Source organism: Myotis lucifugus, unplaced genomic scaffold (assembly GCF_000147115.1).
Source record: "Myotis lucifugus unplaced genomic scaffold, Myoluc2.0 scaffold_5, whole genome shotgun sequence".
Classification (NCBI taxonomy): domain Eukaryota; kingdom Metazoa; phylum Chordata; class Mammalia; order Chiroptera; family Vespertilionidae; genus Myotis; species Myotis lucifugus.
In genome coordinates this window covers 1,056,484-1,079,284 of record NW_005871053.1, presented here as the reverse complement: position 1 = coordinate 1,079,284, position 22,801 = coordinate 1,056,484, and the positions used below count along the sequence as shown (strand labels likewise).

Genomic DNA, 22,801 nt, shown 5'->3' with positions numbered 1-22,801 from the left:
CCACCCCCACAATGTGGCCTGCCAGCACCCAGCAAGCCCTGAGCCTGCTCAGTGTCCCCTCCTGTGTGGCACTTCTGACCCCCCTGAGCCTGGCCACACCCCTTCCCCTGGGATGTAGAAAAGGGGAGTGGGTCCTAGCATTCAGGGTCAGAGCAAGGACTTAAGCCTGTGCTGACTCCTTGCCCCACCTGGTCAGGCCCTGCTCACACCTTCCCTCTCACCAAGCCACCCGTTCCCCCACCCTTACCCTCCACCTTGTTCTCCATTGACAGCACAGTGCTCAGGGTCCACCCCCCATGAGACACCCTAGAGCTCAGCGAGTGGGCTCCCTCGCCGGGTGTTCCTCTGGAGCCGCTGGGTGTGAGGGTCAGCCCAGCAGGAGGCGATGATACTGCCGGGCACACTGCTGTGTCCAGTACACTCAGCCCAGGGCTGGGGTACTAGTGCCTCAGCCATTATGGAGAGCACTGGTGGGCTGGAGGGAGCCGAGAGCTCCCGCAGGCTCTGCTCGCCACGAGCGGCCACACTGTACTCACGGGTCCACACGTGCAATGGAGCGGATGCCACGCTCTCAGTAGGGTGCTCCTGTGCCCCGAGCCCACTGAGGGCGGTCACCCGGACGGTGTATCTCCTTCCAGGAAGCAGGGCACTGTGGGGAGAGAGGACAGGATGGTCTCGGGCTATGTGTCCGGCTCTGTGGCCAGGCTGTGGATGGTCTCGAGTTGGTGGCTCAGGCGGCCTCCACGAGGGCAGATTTGTGGCCTGAGACCTGGGTGCTCCTTGGTGGGAAGCTGCTCCCTGTCTGTCTGTCCAGTGCAGTAAGTCCGAGAAGGCATAGGCCTGTCTGAAGTGCTTGGCATGGCCTGGAGGCTGATGTTCAGACAGGTAAGGGGCCCTTGGCTGGAATTCCCAGGTGGGTCCCCAGCCCCTCACGAATACGAGGGCCTCGCTGAGCCTAATGTTTGTGGTTCACACAGAGCCGTCGCCTCCTCCTGGGAGGCAGGGGGCGCCGTGACCAGCCCCAATAACCCTGGGCTCTGTGTCTCTGACTGGCTTTCCTGTCTGTCCTCACATGTTTCATCACAACTGGTGGTGGGGAATGAAGCGTGTCCAGTGTGGCTCCATGGGGAGGGGGCTCTGGGAGCTCATGCCTGGCCCCCAACCTTTTCCCGTAGGCCTCTTCCCTTCTGTGTGCTCATGATATTTCTCTGCCATAGATTCAGCTGTACATGCAGCCTCGGTTGAATCCTGAGAGTCCTCTCGGCAAGCCTGGGAGTGGTCTTGGGGACCCGACAGTCACCAAGTGCCCCTGGGGCCACAGGTGTTGTTTCTGTCATATATTCTTTGGAAGTGGGCAGGATGTCAATCAAGAAAAGTGACAGCAACACTTAAAGCAGAGTCTTGTCTCCAGCACAGATGACCATCTGGTGGGAGACCAACATGGCTGGAAAAAGATGGGTCTTGATGAGGCTGCAGACTAATCTTAAGCAGTGCGGATAGGTTAGAGGGTGCCCAGGGACAGAGTCCCTCCCCCCTCATGACCTTGACCCCTGGCTGCTCTGGGCTGCACGCTGCTGTGCTGTTCCCATTAGCAGCCTGGCTATCTATTGGCAAGCACAGTAACTGGATGGGAGTTTCCTCCGCTGGAGCTGTGTCTACTCTGCAGCCCCCAGAATCCAGGGCCAAGGCCACCCCTCCGCAGGATTACCAGCCAGTCCCCCTTCCTCACTCTCTCATTGTTTAGCACTGTCTGCCTGCCCAGCCTGACCCCGGGTGGCCCTGTATGGGTCGTTAAGGTGGTGATTTTGATCAGCTATTTTGAATGAGTTTTGTTTGTCATTAATTTGTAATAATTGGGCATAAGAAGTTTATATGCCTAGGTTAAGGTTTGAACGTATCATTTGCCTGTTTTTTTCCCTCTCAAAGGGGTCTATGTGACTCAGGCTGGAGGAGCTCTGCGTAACCGTGACAGGCTGGTCTCCATGTAGCGAGTCTGTCTCACTCCCTTGCAGGAGATACAGCCTCCAGGTTTTTAGGGTGTCTCTGCTCTTTTGGGACTTAACCCCTTGTCTGGCATCCCTGTGAGGAAGTACTGAAGGAGTGAGCCCAGGCTGAGAGTAGCTGGGCCCTGTGTGGACCACCAGGTGCCAGGTGGACACAGGTGGCACACACCTACCCCTCAGGTGGGCAGAGCCAGTGGCAACCATAGGGGAACTGGAAGGAGGAGAGGAGGCCGGCCTGAGCTCTTACCTGAATGTGAACGTGTCCACACTTTTGTCCACGTCGGTGGAATGGTCCTCTTGGGCCTCAGGGTGGCGGATGGACACACGGACACTGCTGACAGTGGCGTGACGTATCCTATGCAGAGCCCACCGCACGGAGATGGCGTTGGCCGTCACATTGGTGACCTCAAGGCCCTCGACAGGGCGGGGTCCTGGGAGACAAAGGGTGCTCAGCCTTGCCAGCACCTCCTTACCCCTGGGAAGGCGGGGTCTCGAAACAACTGAAGAGGCTCAAGAAGGTGCTGGGGGAGGGGGGTGGTCACACAAAGGCACCCAAGTAAGGCAGCAGCCAGCTGGGCTTGCTAAGTGCATCCCTCAGCCACAGTGGGGACTCCGTCAGGTGGACCTGCCCCAGGCTCCTGCCCTGGCAGGGCTGTGAAGGGCCAGCCAGCTCCACCAGAGGCCAGCAGGTGGGCACAGGGCCCCTCCTGATACCCCCTTGTCTTTTCTCTGGCTGATGTTTTGGTCGCACTGATGTAATCATCTGGGCGGTGCTGGGGCCTGTCAGTGATAGAAGCTAAGAGAGTCCTCTGACCCAGAGAAGGGGCCGAGTGTAGGCCAAACCCTGGACCAGGGGAGCGGAGGCGGGTGCTGCAGCACCAGTCCAGTGGGCAGTGGTCCTCCCACCCACCCTGGTGTCCTGGTGGAGACCCCATTCTGATGAGAAGGGGAGGCCATCTTCCTCCCAGATGCCTTTTCTGGGCAGACCCCTTCTCGGGGAGCTTTGAAAGTGCTTCTTCCTAAAGCCAAGCTCAGGATGATCCCTATTCTCCCTCGGACCCCAAGGACTCCAACGCTGCCACACACTCAGGGCCCTGCTGTCCTTTCCCGCAACACGCCTATCTTGACTCCGTATCTGTCCCTCACTTGGCCCTCCGTGTCCACACGTCAGTACCCTGTGAGGGCTGCACACTGCCCCAGGACGCCTTTCTGCTCCCTTCCCTGGGACCTTGCCTCCCAGCACCTGGTGTGGTAGGAGCTCAGCGCTGCCCAGGGCTGCACCCCCCAGTCCACCTTCTTCCCCCAGCACCCCTTCCCCTGACTGCACCGCACCCCCCCCCAGTGCTCTCCACCATCCCTAGAGGCTCCCACCCACCCGTCCCACTGCCCTTCCCCCATGACAGCCCCTCCTCCCACACTCCTCCACCAGCCTGTCTCTGCCCAGCCTGTGTCTGGGGTGGGCCTCGCTGGGTGACTCACGCGTGCGGGTGAGCAGCACCAGGGGCCTGCTGATGTCGTTCCTGTTGTTGGCGTGGCGCTTGACCGAGAAGATGGAGATGTTGTAGGCCCTGCCGGCCCCCAGGGCTCGGAGCTGGTGGGAGGAGCGGCTCTGGTCCACAAAGTCGGTGCGGCGGAAGGAGCCGTCAGCGGAGGTGTAGGTGACCGCATACCCGTCCAGCATCTGCCTGGCAGCCTGGCCTTCGGGTGGGCGCCAGGAGATGGTGACCCCACTCTCCTCCACTTGGTCCACCTTGAGGGCCGTTGGTGGGAAGAGCTCTTCAGGGTTTCGGTCAAGAACAAGGGAAGGGGGGGCGGTCAGCTGTCGGCCATCAAAGCCCCAGACCCCAAGCAGGTACCCAGCCTGGTGGCTCTGGGGCCTGGCTACCCTGGGGTAGATGTGGGCACTGCTGGCAGGGAAGCCACTTCTGGCACCTGCAGGGGATGCTTTCATTTTGGTTTCTGGCTGTTGCTCCCGGGATAGGCTCTTGCATACACATGACTGCACTGAAGCCTCCTGGAGGGGCTCATGTGCACACGTGACTATTCATGCCACCTTCGACTTATGTGCCCCTCCCTCCTTCCCGGTAGATCAGCGGTTCTCAACCTGTGGGTCGCGATCCCTTTGGGGGTCGAACGACCCTTTCACAGGGGTCGCCTAAGACCATCGGAAAACACATATATAATTACATATTGTTTTTGTGATTAATCACTATGCTTTAATTATGTTCAATTTGTAACAATTAAAATACATCCTGCATATCAGATATTTACATTACGATTCATAACAGTAGCAAAATTACAGTTATGAAGTAGCAACGAAAATAATTTTATGGTTGGGGGTCACCACAACATGAGGAACTGTATTAAAGGGTCGCGGCATTAAGAAGGTTGAGAACCACTGCTGTAGATCCTGGGAAGCAGCTGTCAGACGCTCTGCCCTGGGTGGAGGGGGAGCCTCGACCCTTTGGCCTGTCATTTGGGGTGTCTACTGCCCTCTGAGTGAGGAATAGAGGCCCTACCACCTCATTCTGGTGCCCTTATGCCTCACCTTTGGCACAGTCCTTGCCCGTGTAGCCCACTTTGCAGGTACAGCTGTGGGACCCATTGCTGGCCAGGCAGTAGCCACGACCCCCACAGGGGCTGGAGAAACAGGGATCACTCACTGGAGGAGGGGGAAAAGCAGCATTGAGCTCTGGGGTGTCATCTGGCCCCCCACTGGCCTGGGCCTTGCTCTTGGGGGACTTGGTTGTTCCTGTGTGGGTGTGTTTTTGATGGAGGTAAGGGTACTAACAGGCAGCTTTTGGGGGGGCGGGAGTAGGAGAAGGGACACTCCAGGATGTGGGGTCAGGGCTCATCAGAAGCTGGGCAGGTGTGGCCTTCTGACTCTGAGCTAGGCCATCTTCCCCCACCCCAAGCCAGGTGCCCTGGCAGGCAGTGACTTGGGGTGGGGTGAGCACAGCGCTAGCCCTTCCACGCCTCCCTCTGCACTGCGCTGTGGCTGGAGTCCCCACCCAGGTCAGGGCCCGCAGGTTCCCAGCATGGCCACAGGAAATACTTGCAAACCAGTAGCAAGTCCCTGATCACTGTCTCAGCTGCTGATCTCAGGGCCCCCGCCTGCCCCAGGCCTGTTCACCAACAGTCCCCACCTTGCTTGTCCCTAGACAGGCTCCTGTGTCTGCAGTCCCATCACAGGCCTTGTCCCTGGAAGCCCCGTCCACCCTGCACAGCTAAGTGCTGCCAGCCAGGCCTAGTCGGGGCTGGGGACATGCCCATAAGCAGGTCAGCCACCCCCACGGACACATCTGTTCTAGGAGAGTGGTGTGACAGCAAGTGGAGGGAATACAGATGAAACAACCCCATAGGGCAGGGAGTGCTGGGGGCACGGCCCGTCAGAAGTCAGGGAATGCCTCATCTGGGAGAGACATGTCCCAGGGGGAGACTATTCCAGGTGTAGGAGTCGGGGTGGGGGGGGGTGCCCAGACCCTGAGCTGGAAAGCCTGGCCATCCAGGGACAGCAGGGGAGGTGGGGGAGCTTGCAAGGAGCCCAAGGAGGAGCGTCCGGGCCATGCCCACACCTGTCTCACAGTGGTAGCCGAAGAAACCCTCTGGGCAGACGCACAGGTAGGCCCCGCCACCGTTCTTGCACTGGCCTCCGTGCTGGCAGGGGCTGGAGTCGCAGGCATCCACCTCTGGAGAACACCCAAAGAGTGGGCCCGAGCGGCAAAGGGGTGTCTGGGGGAGGGAGGAGAGGACAGCGGGAAGAAGGGAAAGGGCGGCGTGGACGAGCCGGGGGTGGAAGTCTCTCTCATCCTTGGTGGGTGCCCAGCTCTCCCTTCACCCCTAGAATCCTGCCTGCCAGGGAATCTGTCCAGCAGGGCCAGGGTGGCTGCCCCCTCCGCTCTGCTCTCTGAGTGGCCCAGGGTCTGGGCTTTCAGAAAGCAGTTTTGCCTGGGTGTCTGGGGCATCTCAAGTGTGGGTGAGGGCCTGGGCACACAGGGGACCCACCCAAGCATAGCCCCTACCTGTCTCGCAGTGGACTCCAGTGAAGCCTGCGGGGCACTGGCACACAAAGGCTCCTGGGAGGTCCCTGCAAGAGCCTCCGTTTCTGCAGGGCTGCGCCTGGCACTCATCTGTCTCTGCAAAGACAGGACACGGGGCTGCATGAGCCTACCTGGCCCCACATGGGCCTAATGGGCCTATAGGGCCCCACATGGTCTTATATGGGCTTACATGTGCCTCCATGGACTTACATGACCTCCAGGGTTCTGTGTTCAGCCTGAGGCTTCTCCCTCACACCTGCCCTCTCCACTGCCTGTCCCACAAAGCCCCCACCCCAAGCTACTCCCAAGTTTACTGTCCAGGCTGGACATCCTGGGCCTGGCCCTCCCTGGGTGGTGTCACTGTCTCAAGGCTTAGAGCCCCACACAGGTGTAAGGAGTGCAGGGCTCATCCAGCAGTGCGCCTGGCAGGCCCTCATTCCCTCCGCCAGCTTGGAGCACTGGCCAGGTATCAGGGCTGTGACCTGCCCTGTCTGAACCCCATCTTGTCTGCCCCTGAAGCCAGAGTCTGCAGGAGCAGGAGAAGACAGTCAGTCAGTGTTTCTTAGCCAAGCTTCCAATCTCCCCAGGTAGGTGGAGGCAGAGCTGGCAGGGGCCTGAGTGTGTAGCCAGCCAGACACCAGCCAGGGTGAAGAGGGTCAGGGCAGGCCATGGACATGGCCAGGCTGCTGGAGCTGCTGCCCTGTGGTGAGGGCCAGGCTGTCTTACCCAGCTCACAGTGGGCTCCTTCATGCCCCGGGCTGCAGACGCACAGGTACCCGGCGACTCGATCCTGGCAGGAGCCCCCATGCAGGCACGGCTGGGATCTGCACTCGTCAATTTCTGGGAGAGAGGAGTGCCCAGGTGCACGGGTGCCAGGAGAGATCCGAGAATAAAACAATGTTGCCGTCATTAGAGGCAATGGCTTGAAACCAAATTAAGATGGACATAAATGAGTTTTGTTCTGAGGAGACACCATGGGACTCAATTTCCCAGCTCAGGTGGATGGGCCCAATCTTGCCAATTCACTTAATAACAATCATGTACGAAAACAATAAAATGGGGTTGAGTCCTTTGTTTTAAAATGTTCACCCTGTGTGTTTCTTAAACTGGGAGTTGTGCTACTGAATTCAAAATGTTCCATTTAGAAAAGTTTAATTTGAATGCTTAACAACATGTGAGTAAATAGATGGTAATGATATAATGACTCCTGGAGCTGCACTCAACCTGGGCACTAGAATGCTGACGGCTCAGCAGGGCGTATGCACATCCCCACCCCGTGTGACACAAATTTCTGTGGCTATCATTTCTGTGCCTGTTTAAATTTAAATTTTTATGAGTTGCCTAATCAATACTATAGATGGCTTTGCTTTTGCTATTTATGAACTTTATCTATAGGATATTGTGGTATATGTACTCTTCTCTGTCCACGCTACATTAATAAGACACCTCCATGTTGCTGCAGGTCTCTGTGGGACCCCCTTTCCCTGCTGTATAATATTCCACAGTGTGATTATACTGTACTTTACCCATCCTTGTTTGGTGCACACTTGGGTTGGTCTTAGACTTCTTACTATTGCAAAACAAGTGTTTCTGTGTCTGCTTCCCCGTCTACTGCTTGTGGATGTGCACCGAGAAGTGGAGTTGCTGGGACACAGCTTATATGAATGGTCAGCTCGATGGGCAGATTACCAAGTGGTTTTCAAAGTGCTTAAACAATTCACACTTCCTCCAGCAGTTTTCTCACAAATCCTGTGGATCCACATCCTCACCAACACATAGGCCTCTTCAACTTCGGAAGTTTGGCCAACTGCACGCATCTCGGTGTGCTTTTGATTGGCATATGGGTGATTGCTGCATTCTTTATGTTCACTGGTTCTGTGTACCTCCTCCTCCATGAAATGCCTGTTCATGAGTTTTGCTGATTTTCCTGTCAGGTTGATTATTCTTTTCTTATTGATTCATAGAGTTCTTCATATATTCAGTTTGTACCTTACATTTCACTTTCTTCTTTAAGTTCCTAATTTTTATATAGTCAATTTGTCCATTTTTCCCCTTTTATAGTTAGTGCTTTTTTTTTTTTTTTGGTTTATGGCATCTTTTCTTACCCCAAGGCCAAAAAAAAAATGTACCTATATTTCCCAAAGAAATATATATAGTTAAAAAGACATTTTAATCCTTAATCCATCTGGAATTGATTGTTGTGTATGGTGAGAAGTGGGCAACCAATGTAATATTTCTCAAAGTGCATGAAAATTTTGTTTCAGCTGTGGTGAAGATTTTCTCATCCTTTTTAAAGAAGTTTATAGCCCTAGCCGGTTTGGTTCAGTGGATAGAGCGTAGGTCTGTAGACTGAAAGGTCCTGGGTTCTATTCCAGTCAAGGGTACAAGCCCAGGTTGCAGGCTCAATATTCTCTCTCATCATTGATGTCTCTCTCTCTCTCTCTCTCTCTCTCTCTCTCTCTCTCTCTCTTTGTCTTCCTCTTCCTCTCTGAAATCAATAAAAATACATTAAAAAAGAAAGTTTATAATTTTGGCCTTTATATGGATGTTATAATGAATTTCACATATAAAAATTTATCATGATTTTGATACCATTGTACATCATTTTTGTTGCACTTCATTTCCCAAGTGTTCACTGCTAGAATATGAAAATATAACTGGTTCTGTATGTTGACTCTGAATCCTGTGACCTCATTGAATTCACTTCTTAGTTCTATAGCTTCTTTTGTAGAATTGCCTTAGCATTTTCTGTGCTCACTATTGTGTCATCTTCACGGCTTCCTTTCCAGTAGACACACCCTTTATTTCCTCTTGTCCATGGCCCTGTCTGGGGTCTCCAGGACCACACTGGGAGGAGTTGGTGAGATGGACACATTTGCCTCAATACTGATTATGGCAGGAAGCCAGTCATCATTAAGTATATTATTGGCTGTTGAGTTTTTCACGGTTCCTTTATCAGGTTGAAGAAATTCTCTTCTACTCTTAGTTTATTAAATTTTTAATAATAGTTGAATTTTGTCAAATGATTTTTCTGCCTCTATTGAGGTGATCATATGGTTTCCTCCTTTATCTCCTAATATGGTGTATTACATTGATTGATTTCCAGATGTTAAACCAGCCTGTGCTCTTGAGATAAATCCCACTTGGTCATGATGTGTTTTGCTTTTTATGTAGTACTGGGTTTAATTTAGTAACATATTGTTAGGATTTTTTTATGTATGTCATGAGAATGTTATCTTTAATTCACTTTTTGTAATGTCTCTGTCTTGTTTTGGTATCACAGAAATACTGGTCTCATAAAATAAGTAGAGAAATACTCCTTCCCCCTGTGTTTTCTAAAAGAGCTTGTATAGGGTATAATTCCTTTCTTAGATGCTTGATAGAATTCACCAGTGTTAGGAAAATCTGGTCCTGATATTTTCTTTGCAGGAAGGTTTTTCATTCCAAAGAAAATTTAATAGATATAGGGATATTCATATTTTCTAATTTTCCTTCTGCCAGTTCTGGTAATTTGTGTCTTTCAAGGTATTCATCCGTTTCATCTAGATATATTGGCCTAAAGTGCAATACCCCCTGTTGTCCTTTAAACATTGATAGGGTCATTAGTGATGTCTCTTCTTTCAATCTAATATTGCCAATTTTTCTCTTTTTCTTGATCAGTCTAGCTAGAGGTTATCTATTCATTGACTTTTCCAAGGAACCAGATTTTGGTTTCATTGATTTTTTTCTGTATATATGTTTTTTATAATTAAATTCTCTAAATGTTTATTTATATACTAGAGGCCCGATGCACAAAATTTGAGCAAGGGGCTTGGCTCTCTCAGCCGTGGCGGCTGCCTCAGCCCTCGCAGCCCCACCCCAGAGGGCCCACAGATCACCATGGCACTGGGGAGGCTCACTCCAGATGCCCCGCAGCTGGCAGACTGGATGGAATTAGGGGCGCTCAGGCTGTAGCCTTAGTCATGTGAGTGCCATGCCACCGAGCCCAGCCGTGTGCCGTTGAAGTGCCACATGACATGCATGACCTCCTCGGGGGGTGCAGTCCACCTCTGCAAGGACACAGCAGCCCCTTCTGCACAGCAGGGCACCTGCCCAGCCCCATTACTCTGCCCACCAGGCCACAGAGCTCGGAACCCCTGCTCCCCGCACAGCCTGCCCCATGGTGAAGGTGCCTTGACCTCCAGGAGGGCTGCCCAGAGGTTTCCTTTCCTTCTTCCCGTCTGTTCCCTCCAACCCCTGCATACTGTCCTCTGCTCTTCCAGGATTAGGAAGAACTCCTTGCCCCCACCCCAGTCCCCTGGCCCTCTCACCCGCCTGGCACCGGCGTCCTGTGTACCCTGCTCGGCAGCGGCAGAAGAAATCTGTGCCCAGGTCCTCGCAGGTACCCCCGTTCACACAGGGGCTCCGGAAGCAGGGGGAAGGGGCTGCAAGGTCACAGGGGCCACTGTCACCCATCACTTCCTCCCCACTGGCCTCTGGGCTGCACAGAGATGTCCCCTCTGTGCCGCTCTGCCTACCCCTCCACCCCTGCCACCCCAGCCTGGGCCAGCCATGAGGGGCGTGTTTTCTGTCTCTAGTGGCCTGCATCCACCTTACCTATCTCACAGTGCCGCCCGGAGAAGCCTGGGGGACAGTCACACTTGTATTTGCCAATGTAGTGGAAGCAGGTGCCTCCATTGTGACAGGGCCCAGAGGCGCACGAGTCTGGCTTCCCTGGGAGCAGAGGGCACAGTTGGGGTCAGGTGTCATATACCCACCACCTCTGCCCCTTCCGTGGTCCCCGGATCCCAAAGCAGATGTGGTGGGTCGGAGGTCCTGGTTCCCACCCCCGATTCCTAGCCGATCCCAGCTGGCAGGCCGCACCGATCTCACAGTGCCTCCCAGTGAAGCGGTAAGGGCAGTTGCAATGGTACTCGCCGCCTGCTTCCTTGCAGGTGCCCCCGTTCCGGCAGGGCCCCGAGCTGCACAGGCGCGGCCGGGCTGTGGAAGGACAGAGAGAGAGGGAGGCGGGTAAACAAAGGCTCACGGTACCCGCACCCATGTCTTCTCAGTCCTCAGGCACTTGTGGGCCCTGCAGGCTCTGGCCTGCTTCTCAGCCCCACAGGCCTGGCAGCAGCAGGGGCCAAGCCAGTCTGTAGATTCCCTCTCCACCTCGGGGCCTCTGCCCACCCCACCTCTCTCCTCTGCCCCGAGCCCTTCAAACTGCATGGAGGGGATCATCCAGGATGGGCGCTGGTCAGTACTTAGGGAAGAATAGTTACACTCTCAAGTGGCTGTGTTGTTGACATTCTCCAAGTTGGATTAGATGTAACAAAACCCTAATGAATGTTTTTCAAATCAATGATTCTAAAAGCTATTTGAAAAAATGCTGAGCAGGAAACAAAGCCTATTCTGAGGAAAGCAGTGATGACCAGGGGGCCACAGACCAGATCCAGGAACCCCTGAACCATTGGAAGGGGAGTGCATTATTCCCGGGATGACAATTTAAAAACACAATAATAACAATAAAATTTGGACTGTGTAACATATACAAAAATAAACTCTATGACACGAATAGCCTGAAGCAGAGTGCACCAGCTCTCCCTGCAAAGGGCCTGCTATTAATATTTTTGGCTTTCCGGCCAGGTGGTCACAGGGCGACCAATGCACTGACAAATACCCTCCGGCAGGGGGAGGAGCCAGGCCACTGGCGCTGTCCGGGGTGCTGACACCCACCTTTCTCGCAGTGCCTGCCATGGAACCCACGTGGGCACTCGCACGTGTAGGAGTCGTCCTGGGCCTCACAGGAGCCTCCGTTGAAGCAGGGGTCTGAGTCGCAGGGTGAGGGCAGTGCTGTGGGGTCAGAGGGCAGCCCTGTTGCATTCTGGGCAAGAGGCTGGCAGGGCCACCCTGACACCCTGGCTGGGACCTCGGCCCCTAAAATACACTCTGCTGGGTCTTGATTCCTCCCTCAGGCTCTAAGGCCCCTCCCTGGAATTTCTCTTATCCTTGATTTTCCCAGAATTCAGCCTCCCTCTTCTAGGAGCTGGGATTGAGCTCACCAACACCACATCACACATAGTGGTGGTGGTGGGGTTTAATCACATGCTGCATTAGGCACCCGTTGACATGCTAGCAGCTAAGCTAGAGGCTTGGGAAGACACTGCATGGCACCTGCATGCAGTCAGGTGCCCTTTGGCTATCAGCCTGCTGCAGGGAAGATGGGAGGAGACCTGGCCTGTGTTAGAGGACTGCCTGCCGACTGGGTGGGGGTGCACCCACAGGTCCTCTGGTGCACCTCAGGGAGGCTGCCACTTTCCTCCCAAACACCCCCCACCCCCAGTTTGTGGGCACCATCCCAGCCCTCAGGTATGTGCATGCCCTCCACCCCTCTCACAGTGGCTGATGTTGTGGTCAGTGTGGCAGACGCACAGGTAGCTCCCGCTGTACTCCATGCAGTAGCCGCCATCGGGGCACTGGGTGTTCATGTTGCAGGGCGTGGCTGTGACTTCTGCACGGGAGGAAGAAGCCCTGTCTCAGGTCTTCCTAGGGACCTGGTGTTCTTAACAAGGGTCGGGGTGTGCAAGACCCAGTGACCCCAACAGGGAGATCAGGTTCAGGCACTTTTATCGCCAGCTCCCTCCTGGGGTGGGGGTGGGGTCACAGAAACACTGGTGGAGGGTCTGGCCTTGTGGATCTGGGTCCAGGCTGAAGCCACCTTCAAACCCTGGTTTGGAGGATAGTCAGGGGCAGGCAAGGTGTCCCCAGCTCAACTCTGGGCACCTACCAAATTCGCAGAGGAGCCCAAAGAAGCCCAGGGGGCACTGGCAGAGGGTGGTATTGCCCGCGAGACATCTGCCACCATTTCGGCACTCACAGTCATCAGGGGTTCCTGCCACGGAGAGAGGAAGGCGCCTCCGATGTGGGCGTGCTAGAGGGTGGAGCCCTTTCCTGACCCTGCCCTGCTCCTGGCGACCTTCCCATAAGAGCTGCTGTGTATACCCCCACATGCTCACACATTCTCTATCCTGCTGTTTGCATGCACACCCCACGGGAGGCCCCAGCCCGGCCACACGCACTGTCCCTGCAGTCGAGGCCCATGAAGCCTTCGGGGCACTCGCACACGTAGCCCTCATCTGCGTCGACACAGGTGCCCCCGTTCTGGCAAGGGACTGAGAGGCAGGGGTCAGGCACTGGCTGGCTTCCTGTAAGAAAGACAGTGGTGACCAGAGCAGCAGCACACATTGGGGTTTCCACCTCTGTTCCCAGTGCCAAGTGCAGTTTAAGCCGGAGGCCTACTTCCTGGGAGCTAATTTCCTGCTGCCCCTCCCCTGAGAGCCCCTCTTTGGAGCAGGATGAGAAGCAAGGATAAGAAGGGCCCACGGTGGGCACCGAAGGTCCCAGCAAGGCCGGGGGCCTCCAGATGGTTCTGCTTGAGCATCTCTTAGGAAAATACTGGGATTTTCCTGGTACCTTTCTGTTGTTGATTCTACTTTAATTTTGCTGTGGTCAGAGAACACAATCCTTTTGAATTTATTGAGCCTTATTTTATGGTGGCAGGACGGCCTGTCATGGTGAGTGCTCCCTGAGCACTGAAAAGAATGTGCGTCTGGATGCCCATCAGGCCAGGCGGCCAATGGTGCTGGGCAGGTCCATCCTTGCCGGCTTCGTTCCCGTGTCCTGAGCTGCTGGCGTGTCCTGACCTCTCCACCGACAATGATCTGTGTCTCCTAGTGGTTCTGTTAGCTTTTGCTTCATGTATCTTGATTCATGTTAATAGTATATTTAAGATTGTTGATCCTCTTGGCGGATTTCTCTCTTTGTCATTATGAAAGGTCTCTCTCTCTGTCCCTGGCAGTATTTCTTGTTCTACAGAGAAGCCGGGCCAGATTCCCGGGATGAGTAATGGCCAACCCCTTCCTCTTCGTTTCTTCCATGTTCAGTTTCTTCACATAGTTTCAGAATTTATCTGTTAAATTAATACATAGTAAAGTTGACTTTTGTTGGCAGTGTACTTCCATGAATTGTAACTGGTGTAGATCTGTGTGACCCCGCCACACGTCCTATCACCCCCACGATATCCCTGTTCTCTCTCTTCAGGGTCACAGATGCCCTCGGTCCACTTCACATGCAACGGACAGACCTGGCAATGTTTTATTCCCTTTACTCAGAGGTGGGTAAACTGTGGCCCACAGACCAAATCTTGCCTGCCGCCAATTTAAACACAAAGTTTCTTTGGACACTGCCATGCCCGGTCATTTACGTGTCATCTGTGGCTGGCTGCTTTTCATTACTCTGGCAGTGTTGAAGAGCTGTGACCACCTGGCCGGAAAGCCAAAAATATTAATAGCGGGCCCTTTGCAGGGAGAGCTGGTGCACTCTGCTTCAGGCTATTGGTGTCATAGAGTTTATTTTTGTATATGTTACATAGTCCAAATTTTATTGTTATAATTGTGTTTTTAAATTGTCATTAAGGTGATTAAAAAATAAAAAGAAAAGTTATATCTGCTCACATTTTTACTATTTCTAGAACTCTTCATTCCTTGGTGTAGATCCAGATTTTCATCTGGTACCATTTTCTTCTATCTAAAGAGTTTCCTTTAGCATTTCTTGCAATGCAGATATGCTGGTGATGAATTCTCTCAGAGTTTTCTTTTTTTTAATTTTAAAAATATTTTTATTGATTTCAAAGAGGAAGGTAGAGGGAGAGAGAAAGATCAATGATGAGAGAGAGAATCATTGATCAGCTGCCTCCTGCATGCCCCCTACTGGGAATCGAGCCCGCAGCCTGGGCATGTGCCCTTGACTGGAATCGAACCCGGGACCCTTCAGTCTGCAGGCCGACGCTCTATCCACTGAGCCAAACCAGCTAGGGCTCAGAGTTTTCTCTGTTGGAAAATCTTTATTTCACCTGCATCTTTGAAAGTAGGTCGACAGTGTTTTCCTTTCTGCCCCACAGTCTGGCCTGCATGTCCCCGTTCCTCTGTTTGGATTCTGTTTTTTCCTCTGGCTGCTTCTAAGATTTTCTCTTTGTCACAGGTTTTCAGCAAGCTGACCGTGGTGTGGCTTCATGTGATTTCCTTAATGCTTTTCTTGGACATGTGGGTCTTAGTTTTCATCAAATGTAGCGAATGTTTCTTCATATATTTTCTGTGCCCCCAGCACTCCCTCCTCCTCGGACTCCAAACGCACCACTAATCACTGAGAGCTGGTCCTAGCCTTACTCTGCCTGTGCTGCGTGTGGAGCTGTTCCGTTTCTCTCTTCAAGTTCTCATATGTTTCCTTCTGCACTATCTACCTACTGTGAATATGGTCCAGTGCAGTTTTAAAATTCAGACACTATATTTTTCTTTTTTTAAAAAAACGTTATTGCTGGAAGTATTACAGATGTCCCCCTTTTTTCTGCCCATTACCCACTTCCACCCGGTTCCCGCCCCACCCCAGGCCTTCACCACCCTATTGTCTGTGTCCATAGGTAATGCATATACATATACCTGCTTCCCCCTCCCCCCTCCCTCTGAGATTCATCAGTCTGTTCCATGTTTCCTTGCCTCTGGTTCTATTTTATTCATCAGTTTATTTTGTTCATTAGATTCCTTGTTCATTTATTTTGATTTTTAGATTCAGTTGTTTATAGATATGTATTCATTGTCATTTTATTGTCATTTTATTGTTTATAGTTTTGATCCTCCTCCTCCTCCTCCTCCTTCTCCTTCTTCCTGTATACCCTTCAACATTTCTTGTAATACTGGTTTGCTGGTGAGGAACTCCTTTAGCTTTTTCTTGTCTCAGACGTTCTTTACCTGACCTTCAATTGTGAATGATAGCTTTGCTGGGTAGAATAATCTTGGTTGTAGGTCCTTGCTATTAATCACTTGAATATTTCTTGCCACTCCCTTCTGGCCTGAAAAGTCTTTGTTGAGAAATCAGCTGACAATCATATGGTGCTCCCTTGTAGGTAACTAACTGCTTTTCTCTTGCTGCTTTTAGGATTCTCTCTTTGTCTTTTGCTCTTGGCATTTTAATTATGATGTGTCCTGGTGTGGGCCTCCTTGGGTTCCACTTGTTTGGGACTCTCTGCACTTCCTGGACTTGTAAGTCTATTTCTTTCACCAGGTAGGGGAAGTTTTCTGTCATTATTTCTTCAAATAGGTTTTCAATATCTTGCTCTCTCTCTTCTCCTTCTGGCACCCCCATAATGCAAATGTTGGTACACTTGAAATTGTCCCGGAGGCTCCTTACACTATCTTCATATTTTTGGATTCTTTTTTCTTTTTTCTCTTCTGATTAGGTATTCTTTGCTTCCTCATATCCCAAATTATTGATTTGATTCTCAGAATCCTCTGCTCTACTATTGAATCCCTGTAAATTATTCTTTATTTCAGTTAGTGTATGTTTAATTTCTGACTGGTCCTTTTTCATGTCTTTGACATTCTCACTAAGATCCTTGGAAGTCTCTTGAAAATTCTTGAGTAACCTTATAACCATGGTTTTTAAACTATGTATCCAGTAGTTTGTCTGGCTTTCTAGTTCTTGACAGTAAGAGGGAAATTCTCAGCACAGCTAATCTTGCTTGGCAAGGAGCAGGAGGCCAGATTCTCTCTCTCACTCTCTTTAAATAATCTCCAAATTTTGGCCAACTTCTTGCTGGATCTGATTAGAATGTCAAGGTTTGTACCTTGTAATGTGGCTAATGAGCTGATATCAGGAATAGAATGTCAGTTCTGTTGTTTCTTCCTGCTTGCTTTCCTTTGCTTTATTCTTTTGTATAAAATGTGGTTTCTTATTTTGCGTAGCATAATATTCTCCAAGTCCCGCCTTGCTGTCTCAAAGGGTCAGAGAAAGACAAGTATCACATCATCTCACTCATATGTGGAATGAACAAAATAAACTAATGAACAAAATAGATCCAGAGACACAGAGCATGGAATAGACTATTGAATCTCAGGGAAGGGGTGTGTGTGTGAGTGAGTGGGTGGGATGAGATCAACCAAGGAACTTGTATGCATATATGCATAACCCATGGACACAGACAATAGTGTGGTGAAGGCCTAGGGTGGGAGGTGAGGGCAGGCTAGAAGGGGTCAATGGGGGAAAAAGGGAATATATGTAATACTTTTAACAATAAAGATTATTTTAAAATGCGGTTTCTTTGCAAAATCTTTTGAAATCACTTATGTTTTCTGACTTGCATTTAGTTAAACACGCTGATATTTAGATTAAAATCTGGACAAGGAGAACCGTGACATGTACAGTGATTTAAAGCAACCAAACCGGTCAGAGTGCCCCCCCCCCCCCCCGCACTGCACAGCCTCACCCTCCTCTGAGGACACAGTGACCCATGGCAGGCACAGCATCCATCTGCATCTTACTTGTGCGCAAATATAATTTCCTCCTTAAGTTTTTAGACTCAAAGTAAATCGGACTAGATTGTCCTGAGTGTCTCCTGGGGAGAAGCTGTTCCTGCTGTGTGCACAGCTGTGCTGGCACAGGGGCTGAGGCCGCTGGAGGTTAGGGCGATGCCTTGAATGAAAGCCCTGGATTTAATCTGTGGGTTGTCACATCTAGTTGGTCTTTTAATTGATCTGAGTCATAACCAGCATTTAAAACTACATGAAATCGAGTGGAAACTAGCAGATCTCATCCCCAGTAATAAAGGTCCGTTTTCTTTCCGACTCCCACAGTGGTTCCCTCGCCTGGTGCGGGGTCTGGGGCACAGGCAGTATGTTAAAAAGTCAGTGCCCTCCCCGAGAGTGGTCACCATCCCTGCATGTAATCAGGAGACCAGGCCAAGAGGAGAACTGATTTGCTCGGTCTCACATAGCACGTGGGTGGCACAGCCAAGACCAGTTTCCCCACAGAGGCTCAGGGACAGGCCAGTGCAGAAGACAGAGGTGGGGCTAAGCCAGACAGTGATGGAAAGAGGCCAGTGACCCCGAAAGCACTATCACCTTTGGGGGGGTTACATGGCCATTACCTGCCTCACAGCGTGGTCCCTCGAAGGGCCCTGTGCACAGACAGGTGAAGTTCCCCACAAGGTCGACACATGAGGCTCCGTTCAGGCACGGGCTGGAGCCGCATTCGTCCACGTCTGTGGGCAGTGGAGGTAGGAGCTGGGCTTCCAGCCAGCCTTTGACCACAGCTCCACATTTGGCCAGGAGTAGCCCCGCCCCTCCCAGCCCGCCCCACCTCTCTCTGTCCATTCCCTCTCTGCGTCCCCCTCCCCACCTTCCCGGAGTGCAGGCCACTCACCTGTCTCACAGGTGTTGCCCGTGTAGCCCGCTGGGCACTCGCACACTGCGGAGCCGCTGACCACCTGGCACTGGCCGCCATTCACACACTCTTTGGTGTCACATGGAGATGGTGCTACAAGTGCAGAGGGTGGAAGGCCGTTGGAGTCCTGGCTGCAGTGCCCCTGGGGCCTGTCAGGTGGTGGAGGGTCCTGACCAGGGCATTCCTCATCCACCGGCTGCTGAAAGCTCATCTGCTGAAAGCTGCTGTATAGAGTTTTGTTCAGCAGAGGGTGTGCATGCTGGATGGGGGCTTCGCTGAGCTGACTCAGAGCCGGACTCTGGGGCACTGGCTGAGAGATTCTTTCCAGCCAGGTGGGGGATACTGCCTGTGATGGAGACTTAAAGGGTGTGCAGTGCCCAGGGGTGCAGAAGGGGCCTCAATGGTCCTGGGGGGTTGACATGTTGCTGCAGGGACATCCTGTAAGGCACTCAGTCCCCAGTCAGAGTGGGAGTGAGCAGGTGCAGCCCACCTCTGTCCACCCTCCCACCCACCCTTCACTGGGGATTCAGTCTTCCTGACTTCCTGGTGGTCACTGACAGCAGATCCAGGGATTGGGAGACCCTGCTTTGCCCCTGCTACATTGCCTGTCTCCAGGCAACTCAATACAAGGACCAGATACATCCTGGATGAATGAGCAGCTCTCTCTGGAGTGGTGGGGGCGCAGGGAGGGAAGGGAGGGAGGAAAGCAAGGGGAGGGCCCCACCCCCCAGGTATGGAGGTGCTTTGGTGGCTAAAGTCATGGGCAGCATAGATGGGAGCACAGCTCTGAGCGAGCCTGTGACCACTCTAAGCCAGGGGTGTCTCAAGAAGGACCCCAACCCATACCCGGGCTGTGGGAGCTCTGGGGGTTGGAGAGAAACAGCTTCCATTCCTGCCAGAGCAGCTGGGGTTCAGGGTTCCAGGCTATAGGCAGGAAGAAGGTAGGGGGTGTTGGTGCTCCTCCCCACACCCCCACATTCTCTTCAAACCGGTTCTGGGGTGAGAGGGCCCGATGGCTCCTACCACACCCAGGCCCTGCCACCAGTCTGGCTCTGACACGGGCCCAGTCTGGAACTGGGTCCTGGCCGGTTCCAAGGCCTCCTCCCTGGTCTAAACACAGGGGCTCAGGGGGACCAAGTGCTGTGGTCAGTGCTCCTGCCCTGGACCCTCAGGCCTCTCTGGTGACCCTTGCCTGGGGCCAAGCCCTCTGGCATGGCTGATCTGACGGTTCCCCCAGGCTGCCCACCACTCCTTGCCGGGCAGGACCACCCGACCACCCTGCAGCCAGCAGAACTCGGGGGCCCGGGTGGTTTCCTCTTACCTGTCTCACAGGTGGGTCCCCCGAAGCCAGCTGGGCACTGGCAGCTGAAGCTGTTGACGCCGTGGGTGCAGGTCCCGCCATTCTGACATGGGTGGGAAGCACACTCATCCACATCTGAAAAACAGGTGGGCTGGGGCCTCAGTGGAGGAACCAGGTTGGGAGGATCTGCCAGGCCTGGGAGGAGCGGGGAGAGGACAGCAAACCTGGCCTTCCTGGGCCTCACCCTGGGGCAGTGGCTCAGAGGGGCAGCTGTCACACCTGTCAGGAGGCCACTGTGTTTGGCACCCCCAGTGGTGCCCCCACCACAGGGACAGAGACCCTTGACCTTGGGCACGGGGCCACTGGCTGCACTTCCAGGGTTCCTTCAGAGCCCGTGCCTCCCAGTGGGTGGGGCCATCAGTGAACTCACCCAGTTGGCACCTCCTCCCTGTGAATCCAGAGAGGCAGGAGCAGGTGTAGGAGGGGTTGCCGGTGACGCAGTCGTCAATGCACTTCCCACCGTTGAGGCACGGGCGCAGGGTCAGGCACACGGAGGCTGCAGACACAGGAGGAGCAGAGCAGTCATCCCTCCATCCTCCCAGACCTAAAGGTTCCAATCTCCAAGGAATGGCTGTGTCGCCCTCTGGCGGCAAAGCGTCCAGGGTTTTTCTTCCCAGGTCTGCGCAAGGGTGCCCGGTGCCCCTGACGTCTGTCCTCTGCCTGTGTCTCCCCTGGATGTTGTTTCCTAAGCTGTGACCCTGGCTGCCGGTGAAGGGCAGGCTTTAGCACCCCTGACACCCACAGCACCTTCATATTCCATTAATCTATCAGCTTCCAAATTTGTCCGAGGGACTAAGAAGACAGGGACCTGAGGACTCCCAGCAACATGGGGAGACACGAGTGCTCCTCGTGGACAAGGGGATCCCTGTGTGGAAACCACAGGTGGCGTGGGGAGCCCCTCAGACCCTCTGGCAGGTGCAGTCTGGTCCCAGCTCTGCCTCAGACAGTTACATAATTCGGGCATGCCCCGTGCCCTCTGTTCCCCGTGTGCAACACCAGGTCTGTGCTCAGAGATGTTGAAACTGGTGCTTCCTGGCAAGGGTGGGGGGTGCCTCCTGGAGTCACTCAGGGCCACCCAACACTGCCCCCGCCCAGTCTTCTAGGAAAGGCAGCATGTAGAGCCCTCTGGAGAATCAAGGCTGCTGACATTTGCGGTTAATCAGCACAGATTGGCAGGTTACGGCTGCGTCCTGCCGTAACTCGAGTTACTGAGGGCCCAGAGAGCTGGCATGGTGTCAGGGCTTGAGGGGGGCACTCCGGGAAGTACCCTGTGGCCCAGAACGCCATCAAGGCTGTGGGACTGCACCTTTCCATCACTTAGCTACATGTCACTCAGTCTGCGCTTTGGCTACACGGTGGTATGCAGCAGCTGACTGCACGAGCCCTGTCTCTGGACCAGCCTTGCTCAGGAGCTAGAGTTCCCGGTGTAGACGCACTGCCTTTCAGGTGTGAACCGACCCTCCCTTCCTGGTAAAGCTGAAGTGTGTAATCCCAGCACTGACCCACACTGGCTCCATCTCCTGGGCTTGCAGTGTGGGTGGGGACACCAGGGGGCTGGTCCTCCCCGCAGCACTGCTCCCAGGGCCTCTGCAGTAGTTTGGAGGGTCCAGTGTGCCTGCTCCATCTGCTCCCCCACAGAGGCCTGGGACAGAGAGCGAGGCACCTCTACATGGAAAAGGGGTCCACAAAGGACTGTGGGCCCTCTTCTGAGGACCCCACTCCTCAGGGTCACAGCCTGCAGCCTCTGCAGAGGAGCATGGACCTGCCCACACCTGCACCCATACCTGTTCATCCACCTGTCCCCACTTGTACTGACACCCACTCACACCAGTCCACACCTGCACCCATACCCTACTCTTCAACCACAGCCCAAGCCCCTGAGCCACCACTGACCAGAGCCCCCCTGGGGCTGCAGGAGAGCTTGGCTCTTAGGTGCCCTGCTTGCTACCCTGGGGGGGAGAGAGAAATCATTGGCACCTGGTGCCATGAGCCCCTCACCCCCTAAGCTCAGTCTCTCAACTGGGGGCTATTGGGTGCTCCAGTGAGTGGGCAGACTCAGTTCCCAGGTCTCTCTCAGGGGGATACCATCCTCAGTTGTCTGTGAGTCTTTCTGCCCCAAGCATTGTCATGGGTGGGGGCTCGGTGTCTGTCCCTCATGCACTCACACCCTACCCGGCCCTGGCCCTGGGGTGCATGCCTGCCTCCCTGGGTGGGCTCTCACCCATTTTATTTTAGGGGGAGCAGCCCTTCCCAGTGGCCTGGGTCTCCATGGGTTAGAGGTGAGTTGGGGGTGGTGGGAGGTCCCAAAATCAGCCTCAAAATGGCCAGGGCTTAGCAGGGCTTATGCTCAGCCCCTCTAGGCGGAGTGGCTGAGTCAACCACTGACACCCTCCCTCTATGGAGGGTCTGTGACTCGCCCAGTGCCACACACCCTTCTGCAGCCAGTCCGACTGTCCCCACCGGTCACGTGCTCTCCCCTGGGGTGGACCCTTCCTCCTCTGCAGTGTGTTCTGAGCCGGAAGGCCCCCGGGTGTCAGGGACCCTTGGGTGTCTCCCTCCCGGCGGGTAGATGGATGTCCGGGTTGTCAAAAAAGCTGCAAGTCCCAGCAGAAAAGGTGAAATGGGGTGAACAGAACACCTGTTTCCCAGGTGGTCAGGGGACACAGGTGGCCGCGGACGCCCATCTCGACCCAGGAAGGAGGCTGGGCTCCTCCCCTTTGCACCGCAAACCTTGGGCTCCAGCGGGGATCCCCGGCCCCGCAGCTAGGCGCGAAGGCCCCCCACCCCCAGGAAGAGACTGAGGCTCTGGGGCCAGCGGGGGCGGGGACAGTAGCCGCGATGGGCGGAGCCACGCCCAGCCCAAGGGCCCGGGGGGAAAAGCCTGGGCCCCAGGGTTTTGGGGGGGGGAGGGCCAATTTGGGGCCCCTTCCCCCCCCCCCTTGAGGAAAAGCCCCTCCCCGGCCCCCTGGGCTCCCCCCCCCCGGGGATAAAAGTTTTTTGTGGGGAAAGGATAAAAGTGGGCCCGGGGGGTTGCTTGTTTTTTGAAAACCCCAATCCCCCCGGACCCCGCCCCGGTAGGGGATGGGGTCCACAAACCCCCTTAAAGAAAAAAAGAGAAGAAACAAGGGAAAATACAAAAAAAAAAC

At 54.0% G+C, this 22,801-nt stretch overlaps 1 protein-coding gene across 1 annotated transcript in view; it reads right to left on the bottom strand.

Moving 5' to 3' along the window:
* Positions 1–22,801, bottom strand: part of SNED1 (sushi, nidogen and EGF like domains 1) — a 49,728-nt gene that overhangs the window by 8,747 nt on the left and 18,180 nt on the right. Inside the window, exons 5-22 of the mRNA XM_023743373.1 lie at positions 20,026–20,151; positions 19,617–19,730; positions 18,275–18,388; positions 18,000–18,113; positions 13,102–13,227; positions 12,810–12,914; positions 12,420–12,533; positions 11,759–11,875; positions 10,907–11,023; positions 10,640–10,756; positions 10,354–10,467; positions 6,770–6,883; positions 6,026–6,139; positions 5,579–5,692; positions 4,552–4,665; positions 3,483–3,779; positions 2,251–2,434; positions 537–649 (exon numbers count right to left, since the gene is read on the bottom strand). Of these exons, the coding sequence (XP_023599141.1) occupies positions 537–649; positions 2,251–2,434; positions 3,483–3,779; positions 4,552–4,665; positions 5,579–5,692; positions 6,026–6,139; positions 6,770–6,883; positions 10,354–10,467; positions 10,640–10,756; positions 10,907–11,023; positions 11,759–11,875; positions 12,420–12,533; positions 12,810–12,914; positions 13,102–13,227; positions 18,000–18,113; positions 18,275–18,388; positions 19,617–19,730; positions 20,026–20,151 (2,328 nt within the window). The remainder of the gene's footprint in view (positions 1–536; positions 650–2,250; positions 2,435–3,482; positions 3,780–4,551; positions 4,666–5,578; positions 5,693–6,025; positions 6,140–6,769; positions 6,884–10,353; positions 10,468–10,639; positions 10,757–10,906; positions 11,024–11,758; positions 11,876–12,419; positions 12,534–12,809; positions 12,915–13,101; positions 13,228–17,999; positions 18,114–18,274; positions 18,389–19,616; positions 19,731–20,025; positions 20,152–22,801) is intronic.